This window comes from Terrapene carolina, unplaced genomic scaffold (genome assembly GCF_002925995.2).
Source record: "Terrapene carolina triunguis isolate 2854851 unplaced genomic scaffold, T_m_triunguis-2.0 Scaffold425, whole genome shotgun sequence".
Classification (NCBI taxonomy): domain Eukaryota; kingdom Metazoa; phylum Chordata; order Testudines; family Emydidae; genus Terrapene; species Terrapene triunguis.
In genome coordinates, this window is record NW_020664776.1 from 277,910 (window position 1) to 287,192 (window position 9,283).

Sequence of the window (9,283 nt, forward strand, 5' to 3'; positions counted from 1 at the left end):
ACATTTTCCTTCTCTCCTCCAGTGTCTTTCTTCTGCCAGATTCTCAGCAAGTCAGGCCACCCTGCATACTATGGCAGAGCAGTTTGGTAATAGGCTGCAGGACTCACCATGTAAGAGTGTAGCTGCTGTAACACCTTGACTGATCATGGGCCAAATCCTGCAGCCCTGGCAGCCCAGGATAACCCCCCACTAATGGCAATAGGAATTGAGCCTTTGTAACTAGCTGCTGATACCTGAGGTCTCAGCTATGGATTAAACTGGTGGCAAACACAGCTTCATCCAAAGAAGTGAAGGATGTAAGTGAAAGAGCAAAGCTGGCCATCTGGGGAGTTGCTGCAATCCCATAACCACAGCTGGAAGGAAGAAGAGGAAAAACTCCCTGAAGTGCTGGGAGCAGCACCGAGAAAAGGAAGTTTGTCAGTGAGATCAGTAGCAATAAATGTGAAATGAAGGAGTGCTCTCCTCTGTGATGACATGTTTGAATTGTGTTACATTACTGTGAGATAAAGCTTTAAAATATTCTGCTCTAATTTCAGGATGGGTCTGTAACCATAATTGGTCTCTGTGGGAAGTGGCCTCTAGATAGTAATCTTTGGGAAGAACTGGCTGAAGAGTCTTCCTACTAACCAGGAGATCCTGGCTTGGCCTCCCAGTTCTTCCTTGTTGAACCTAGCTTGTCTGTTAGGCTCCTTTTTTTAAAAAATCTCTTCTCATTAAAAGAAAAGACCTCACTGCACAATCCTTGTAAGTGCTTGTTCAAGACAGAGAGAGCCTTCTTTGCGGCTAAGTCTTGGAAAGTGGCAAATGATAAGTCTGGATCTGAAGGAAAGGTTACCATGACTCAGAGTTGAGCTGAAGTTTCTGTGATTGAAATGCAGAGCACTAACCACTATATGATCAGAGCAGCTTGTGGAATAAGCTCATGTTAGAAACCCTCTGTCAACTCAGCTGTGGCTTTCTGTGCACAGAGCCAGCCTGCTCAAGGTCTGCAAGTCTTGAGGGAAATGGGGAACATCTGTACTTTGGAATTTGCAGGTGTTGTCTTGGACCATCAAGTGGAACAGTTGCAAAAAGGCCATCAAGAAGGGCACCATGACTTAGCTGGCTAAAGCACCTGCCTTGTAAACAGGAGCTCCTGGGTTCAACTCCCAGTGGTGCCTTGTTCTGTGGCTTTTGTCTCCTCTGCTCACATTTTTCTCTGTCTTCCTAGGAAACGGAAGTCAGTACATACTCCACCACTGATTCTCCATTGGGGAAGTTCTTCCCCTCCCATTCGTCCCTTATCAAGTCCAGGGGTCCCCTCCCTCTCTTTCCATACAGCAACTTGAAAGGAGAGAACCTGTTTGATTCAGCAGGTGGGGTAAACACTTGTCCCAGTCCAGCAGGTGCTGGGTCATAAAGGTTTACAGCATCATCATTAGGGTCCCATTGAACCTCTCCACTTTATTTTGCTTCCCTTTTGATCATGTTATTATAACTGTAACAGCAAAGGAATCTGCAGGAGCAAAAACTGACCCAAAACTTTATTTCCCCATCATGCAGGAACATCATACAAACATCGCACACAGCTGGAATCATAACACAGAAGGCCAGGGGATGGGAGATCCAGGTTTCCAAGGGTTCTGCCTTTCTCATATGACACAATCTCACCAGAGTCAGGGGAGCCAGCACTCAAGGGTGCCACAGATCCTGCACCTGCAGCTAGTCTGGTGCAAGAGGCTGAACTGGAGCCTGAAATACCACCTAGTGCACCAGTGGAGAGCGGTTCACAGTCAATGGAAACAACCCCATCACCTGCATCACTTCCAGTGGGACCAAGCCCAAGTCCACAACCCAGCGAGGAACTAATGTCTCCACCATCAAGTGAACAGTTCCAGGCAGAGCAGGAAGCAAATGAGAGACTCAAGGGAACTTGGATGGTGGCACAGAGCAACCCACCGCCTCTCAGCTCTTCTAACGGGTCCAGGTTTGTTATAGAAGGAGGACTCTTATACAAGGAGACTCTTTCTGGGGGGCACAAAGAGGACTGGCATCCCCAGATACAATTGATAGTTCCAACTAAGTATAGGGAAAAGCTCTTGAGCTTAGCCCACAATCACCCTTGTGGCCATGCTGGGGTGAACAGGACCAAGGACCATTTGGGGAAGTCATTCCACTGGGAGGGGATGGGCAAGGACATTTCTACCTATGTCCGGTCTTCTGAGGTGTGCCAGAGGGTGGGAAAACCCCAAGACCAGGTCAAGGCCCCTCTCCAGCCACTCCCGATCATTGAGGTTCCATTTCTGCGTGTCGTTGTGGATATTCTGGGTCCTTTCCCTAAGAAGACACCCAGAGGAAAGCTGTACATACTGACTTTCATGGATTTTGCCACCCAATGGCCGGAAGCAGTAGCTCTAAGCAACACCAGGACTAAAAGCGTGAGCCAGGCATTGACAGACATTTTTGTCAGGGTAGGTTGGCCCACTGACATCCTTACAGATTTGGGAACTAACTTCCTGGCAGGGACAATGAAACGTCTTTGGGAAGCTCATGGGGTGAACCACTTGTTTGCCACCCCTTACCACCATCAAACAAATGGCCTAGTGGAGAAGTTTAATGGGACTTTGGGGACCATGATACGTAAATTCATGAATAAGCACTCCAATGATTGGGACCTAGTGTTGCAGCAGTTGCTCTTTGCCTACAGGGCTGTACAACATCCTCTTTTGTGATTTTCACCCTTTGAACTTATTTATGGCCACGAAGTTAAGGGGCCATTACAATTGGGGAAGCAGCAATGGGAAGGGGTTACATCTTCTCCAGGAACTAACATTTTGGACTTTGTACCCAACCTGCAACACACCCTCAAAGACTCTCTTCCCCTTGCTCAAGAAAACCTACAGGATGCTCAGCAAGAGCAAAAGGCCTGGTATGATAAACATGCCAGGGAACGTTGCTTCAAAGTAGGTGACCAAGTCATGGTCCTGAAAGCACTCCAGGCCAATATGATGGAAGCATCATGGGAGGGGCCATTTATGGTCCGAGAGCGCCTGGGAGCTGTTAATTACCTCATAGCGTTCCCAGACCATACCCTAAAACCTAAAGTATACCATGTTAATTCTCTAAAGCCCTTTTATTCCTGAGAAATCAAGGTTCTCCTGTTTACAGCCCAGGAGAGAGACGATGCTGAGTGGCCTGAAGGAGTCTACTATGATGGAAAAAGCAACAGTAGCATGGAAAAGGTAAGCCTCCATGACCCTTGGGCATAAGCAGTGACAGCAAATCCAGGATCTGTGCACCACCTTCACGCCAATGTTTTCAGCCACCCCAGGATGGACAGAACAGGTATACCACTCCATTGACACAGGTGATACTCGCCCAATTAGAGCCCAATCCTACCGGATGGCTCCTCAAGCCAAAACTGCAATAGCAAGGGAGATCAAGAACATGTTACAGATGGGTGTAATTCATCCCCCTGAGAGTGCATGGGCCTCTCCAGTGGTTCTGGTTCCCAAACCAGATGGGAAAATCTGCTTTTGTGTGGAATACAACTAAATGCTTTAACTTGCCCAGAAAACTATCCAATACCACGCACAGGTGAGCTATTGGAGAAACTGGGACATGCCCAGTTCATCTCCACCTTAGACTTAATTAAGGGGTACTGGCAAGTGCCACTAGATGACCCAGCCAAGGAAAAGTCAGCCTTCATCACCCATGTGGGGCTGCATGAATTTAATGTGCTCCCTTTCAGATTACGAAATGCACCCGCCACCTTCCAGAGACTGGTGGATAACCTTCTGGCTGGATTTGGGGAATTCGCAGTCGCCTACCTCTACGATATGGCTATATTCTCAGATGCATGGGCAGAACACCTGGAACACCTCCAAGCTGTCTTCCAGCATATAAGGGAGGCAGGATTAACCGTTAAGGCCAAAAAGTGTCAAATAGGCCTAAACAGGGTAATGTACCTTGGACACTAGGTGGGTCAAGGTACTATGAACCCCCTACAAGCTAAGGTAAATGCTATCCAAAATTGGCCTGTCCCTAAGTCAAAGAAGCAGGTCCAATCCTTCTTGGGCTTGGCCGGGTATTACCGATGATTTGTACCAAACTATAGCCAAATTGCCACCCCAGTGACAGACCTACATAAGAACGGCCATACCGGGTCAGACCAAGGGTCCATCTAGCCCAGTATCCTGTCTACCGACAGTGGCCAATGCCAGGTGCCCCAGAGGGAGTGGACCTAACAGGCAACAATCAAGTGATCTCTCTCCTGCCATCCATCTCCATCCTCTGACAAACAGAGGCTAGGGACACCATTCCTTACCCATCCTGGCTAATAGCCATTAATGGACGTAACCACCATGAATTTATCCAGTTCTCTTTTAAATGCTGTTATAGTCCTAGCCTTCACAACCTGCTCAGGTAAGGAGTTCCACAAGTTGACTGTGTGCTGCGTGAAGAAGGAAGAAGGACCTGACCAGGAAAAAACAACCAAATGCAGTTCAGTGGACTGAGAAGTGTCAGAGAGCCGTTAACCAGCTTAAGGCAGCCCTTACATCTGACCCTGTACTGAGGGCCCTGGACTTCAACCAACCATTCTTTGTAACAACAGATGCGTCTGAGGGTGGTGTGGGAGCAGTTTTAATGCAGGAAGGACCAGATTACCAATTCCATCCTGTCATGTTTCTCAGCAAAAACTTTCTAAGAGGGAAAGCCACTCATCAGTCTCAGAAAAAGAATCTTACGCCCATAGACGCAGACTTCCCCTCTTTCCCGTCGATGCTCAACCCCACCTCCACTCCACCCTTTCCATGAAGCCCCACGCCCATTCCAACCCCTTCCCAAAAGTCCCCACCCCAACTCCGCTCCCTCCCTGCCCCATTCCAACTCCTTCCCCAAATCCCGGCCCCGGCCCTGCCTCTTCCCCTGAGCACACCACATTCCTGCTCCTCTCTCTCCCCCCCCCAGGGCATGCTAACGCTGCCAAACAGCTGTTTGGCGGTGGCTGGGCAGGAAGCGGTGGGAGGTAGGGGGAGGAGGAGATGGGGGAGGGGAACTTGGCTGCCGGTGGGTGCAGAGCCGGCTTGACTATTTTAAGTGCTTTAGAATAGGCACATTTACTTGAATTGCCTTGAAATTTGGTGTGCCTCATGAGGGTTCTGGGTTGGGTGAGCAACTCACATTTCGGGCCAATTGACCAAGGGGTTCCCAAGATATAGCCCCCCTGCAAATAACAGTACTTCATAAAATTCAAAAATTCTAGCACCATTGACATTTGAATTCCCCCCTTGATGAGACATCTGAGGAAGAACTGAGCTGGGAAAAACCACCAAGGGTGTTTTCAGAAATGTAGTCAAAGTATTTAGCAGATCAATCGGAAGGGTCTCAAACAAATTTGAAAGTAAATTACCTTACTGGGAGGGGGCGATTAGGGGTGCAAGCGTGGGTGGGAATAGGGAGAGAGGAGGTTGTGTCTGCAGGTAGGGATGGGAGGTTTAATGGGGAAGGCAGAGGACTGGAGCAGTTATGTGTGGGGAACAGAAGAATTTGGGGTGAGGGACAGGAGGGACCTTTCAGACTTTTATTCTCCCCTTCTGCATACGTGCTGGATCTGGAGGGCCCCTTCCACTCTCCCTGCCCCCCATATATCCTGGGATGTGGAGGACCCTGGCATTGCTCCCCATGTGAGCTGAGACCTGGGAGAAGCTGGGGTCCAAGGTAACACAAATTTCATAACCTGAAATCCAGGAAAGGAATATTTCAGATACATGGGTGTGTGGGGTGGGGGAGGGGCTGGGGTGGAGGGGGTAGACTGGGTAGGGCTAGGGCATGGCTGAAGCAGGGGCTTGAGACCCAGCTAGAAATGGGAGGGAGAGGCACAGCTCAGTGTGCACTTTGGGCTACATCGGCAAGGTAGCAGGCGTACTTCTAGTAAGCTGCTAAATTGAGATGTATGTTCAGCAGCATAGGGCGGGGGCCAGCAAGGGCTAACTTCCACCAGGCTTCTGCAGTAAGCACCTTGTGCCGGATCCTATGCAGAAGGTTCCTGGGTTCAACCTTCCATCTTGGTCAGCTCTGAACCAAATCTGAACCAACCTTGACACATATGGACACATAATGCACAAATGGAAAACTAGGGGCTAGTTCCAGCAGGAGAAAGCCCCCCCCCACCCCTTCTAGTCCCAGTGAGTGCTGCAGCCCAGAGTGGCAATGAAGTGAAGGACTCAGGAAGGGGCTAGACCGGAGCAGCTGAAAGCAGTGGGTGCTGGGAGGAGATGGGGCACAGGAATGGGGAAGAACAAAGATCAGAGATTGGATACAGCATGGGACAGACAGGGGTGAAAGTAACTTAAGAGACTTACTGGAATGCAGGGCCGGGTACTGAGCAGGGGCCGGGGCCTCAACCGGAAGGGGCAGGGCCTTTAAATCCCCAAACCCTTTAAATCATCTTCCTTTTTTTAAAGATGGGTACAATATTTGCTTTTTTCCAATCATCCGGGACTTCCCCTGATCACCACAAGTTTTCAAAGACAATGGCCAATGGCTCTGCAATCACACCTGTCAAATCCCTCGGGACCCTTGGACGCATTAGCTCCGGACCCATGGACTAGTGCATGTCCAGCTTTTCTAAATAGTCCTTAACCCGTTCTTTCACCACTGAGGGCTGTTTACCTCCTCCCATACTGTGCTGCCCAGTGCAGCAGTCCTGGAGTTGACCTTGTCTGTGAAGACCGATGCAAAAAAAAGCATTAAATACTTCAGCTTTTTCTACATCATCTGTCACTAGGTTGCCTCCCCCATTCAATAAGGATCCCACACTTTCCCTGACCTTCTTTTTGCTAACATATCTATATAGAAATTGACTTTGAACCTAATGAAAATAAGTTCCATTTGAAATACAAATCATTCAAATTTATACTGGGTCAGTATTCTCTACACTATTTCTCACACACATTCCCCCACCCAAACCTTTGCAGTGAGGTTTTACATCAGGACATTTTAGGCCAAAGGGGGTAAGTTATATCAAAGAAGCTTTTCAGGATTAGCCACCATTTCCTATATTACTAACTAAAAGAAAAAGAAATGAAGTTTTATTTTTCCAGTATAATTCAGTTGATCACATAATTAAGTCTCTTCTTCATTAAAGAGTAACTTCATGTTTAATTTCATTTTGATTGGTAACAGTATATATTCAACAATTAAAGAATCTTCTCATATGTGTTAGTTTTCTTTTAATCCCCCTTTCCACCAGTGAACCCTTGAGTATAGTTGTGGTTAGGGATTAGATACAAGCCTGGACCAGAATCTCTGTAAGATAAGAGAGATGAGGTTTCTATTAAAAAATAGCTATTTTTTCTGCAGCCATCTCACATTCAACACTGATTTCATCCTACACACATTTATATCACCCACAAATGGTGAGTTCAAAAAAACCACCACTTCTGTTTCCTCCACGTATACATCATTATGGGCAGTGTCATGGGGTTGATACATCCTGAAATAAAGAATGATGGTCATTTGTCTGAAATTTCCCAATAAATCTGAGCTACGTGTGTCAAACATTATATGACCAAGGAGCCTTTATGAAAGATAGAAAACCAATATCACAGAGAGGTAGAAGACACTTTCATTTTCATTTAAAGGGAAATTCCAGAGTAGGTTACATCTGATAACTCAGAATCAGGATGAGAGATTCTCCCATAAAACCTGCTTCATTTAGTGTTGTCTCATTAGTGTTATTTACAAAAGTTTTAGTATCTTCATAAAGGGAGGGAGGAAACAGCCAACCTTCCCAGAAGTGGCTTTGCCAATTGAGGGGAAATGGGATTTGAATGGTGCTTGGGATCCATTTGAAATCCCCTTCGAGGTCTGTGACACTTTCATCTCCTGCCAGAGTAACCGATTTAGGATCAAAGACATCCAAGCACCATTCCCAAGCACGGATAGCTAAGAATACTACCTCACCGGAAACTTTGGGAAGTGAAGGAATATGAAGGGGGGAACTGTGCATGGCTCAGACACAAGGTAACAGTTCTGGGGTGATGGGGAAGAATGGAATGTCTGAGTCACCCCATCTCCTTCCAGTGTCACAGAGCCTGAAATGACCCTTATTTCCCTGACACTGCTCCGGCTCTTCACTATATTTAAATATATTTTAAATGAGAAAAATGGTCAACAAAATAACTGCTGTTCAGCATGATCCAGGGTAACGTGAGAACAACTAGGAACAAGACAATTTGTCCTCAAAGAGGAACTTGACGTCTCTAACAATAACTTTGCACTGGGAGGAAGAGTATAAATGTGATTCTCCAGGTTTGTTTAGACAAGGAAATGTGATGGTGGTTAGGTCAGATCAGGAGGAAATGTGCAAGATAACCCCACCCACTATCCATGGCCCATGTCTTTACTGCAAGAATAGCTGTCTTTTTACATCAGGAAAGTGAACTCAAGCTAGCTAACTCCATGGCAACCACAGTGATGAGGCCCAGGTAGATTTTACCTCAATGTAGCTGGTTGAAGACACCCCCTATCTCCCCCATCAGGGGTGATGGACATTTCTGGTAGAAAGGCCACCCACTCCCATGACTCGCAGGACAATGGAGTTGATAGAAAGGACCACAGGATAACCCCAAAGACGGGCAGGCTTCAAAAGCGGGCAACTCATGTGTGGGAGCTGAGGGACTACAGTGTGCAAAAGATGCAAACAGCCTTAACGGTCACGACCTGAGAACTGTGAAAAGAATTAAAGAAAAAAAAATCTTCTGAGAGCTCTAGAGAAGGTTTTTATGGAGTTTATCTCCTTTATGGATTCTCTGATGATAGAGAAGGCCTGAGCTCTGAGAGAAGCTTTTCCCACACTCACAACATTCATAGGGTTTCTCTCCCATGTGGACTTTCTGATGAGAGATAAGGGAGGAGATGTCAGTAAAACTTTTCCTGCACTCACTGCATTCATAGGGCCTCTATCCTGTGTGGATCTTCTGATGCGTAGTAAGGTTTGAGCGCCGAGTGAAGCTTTTCCCGCACTCGCAGCATTTGTAGGGTCGCTCTCCTGTGTGGATTCTCTGATGACAGAGAAGGGCTGAGCTATGACTGAAGCTTTTTGCACACTGACAACATTCATAGGGTTTCTCTCCAGTGTGGATTCTGTGATGTGTAATAAGGGCTGAACTCTGAGAGAAGCTTTTCCCACACTCACAACATTCATAGGGTTTCTCTCCCGTGTGGACTCTCTGATGAGAGATAAGGGAGGCGAGGTGAGTGAAACTTTTCCTGCACTCACTGCATTCATAGGGTCTTT

General features: G+C 47.1%; 1 protein-coding gene and 1 non-coding gene across 2 annotated transcripts in view; one reads left to right on the top strand and one right to left on the bottom strand.

The window, feature by feature from the left end:
* The first annotated feature begins 1,086 nt into the window (after window positions 1–1,086).
* Window positions 1,087–1,160, top strand: TRNAT-UGU. Its single transcript has one exon. It is a non-coding gene; the product is annotated as a tRNA-Thr (tRNA).
* A 5,798-nt stretch (window positions 1,161–6,958) lies between these two features.
* LOC113407833 (zinc finger protein 883-like) overlaps window positions 6,959–9,283 on the bottom strand; it is a 119,996-nt gene continuing 117,671 nt past the window's right edge. Inside the window, exon 6 of the mRNA XM_026658312.2 lies at window positions 6,959–9,277. Within this exon, the coding sequence (XP_026514097.2) occupies window positions 8,946–9,277 (332 nt within the window). The 3' untranslated portion in view covers window positions 6,959–8,945. The remainder of the gene's footprint in view (window positions 9,278–9,283) is intronic.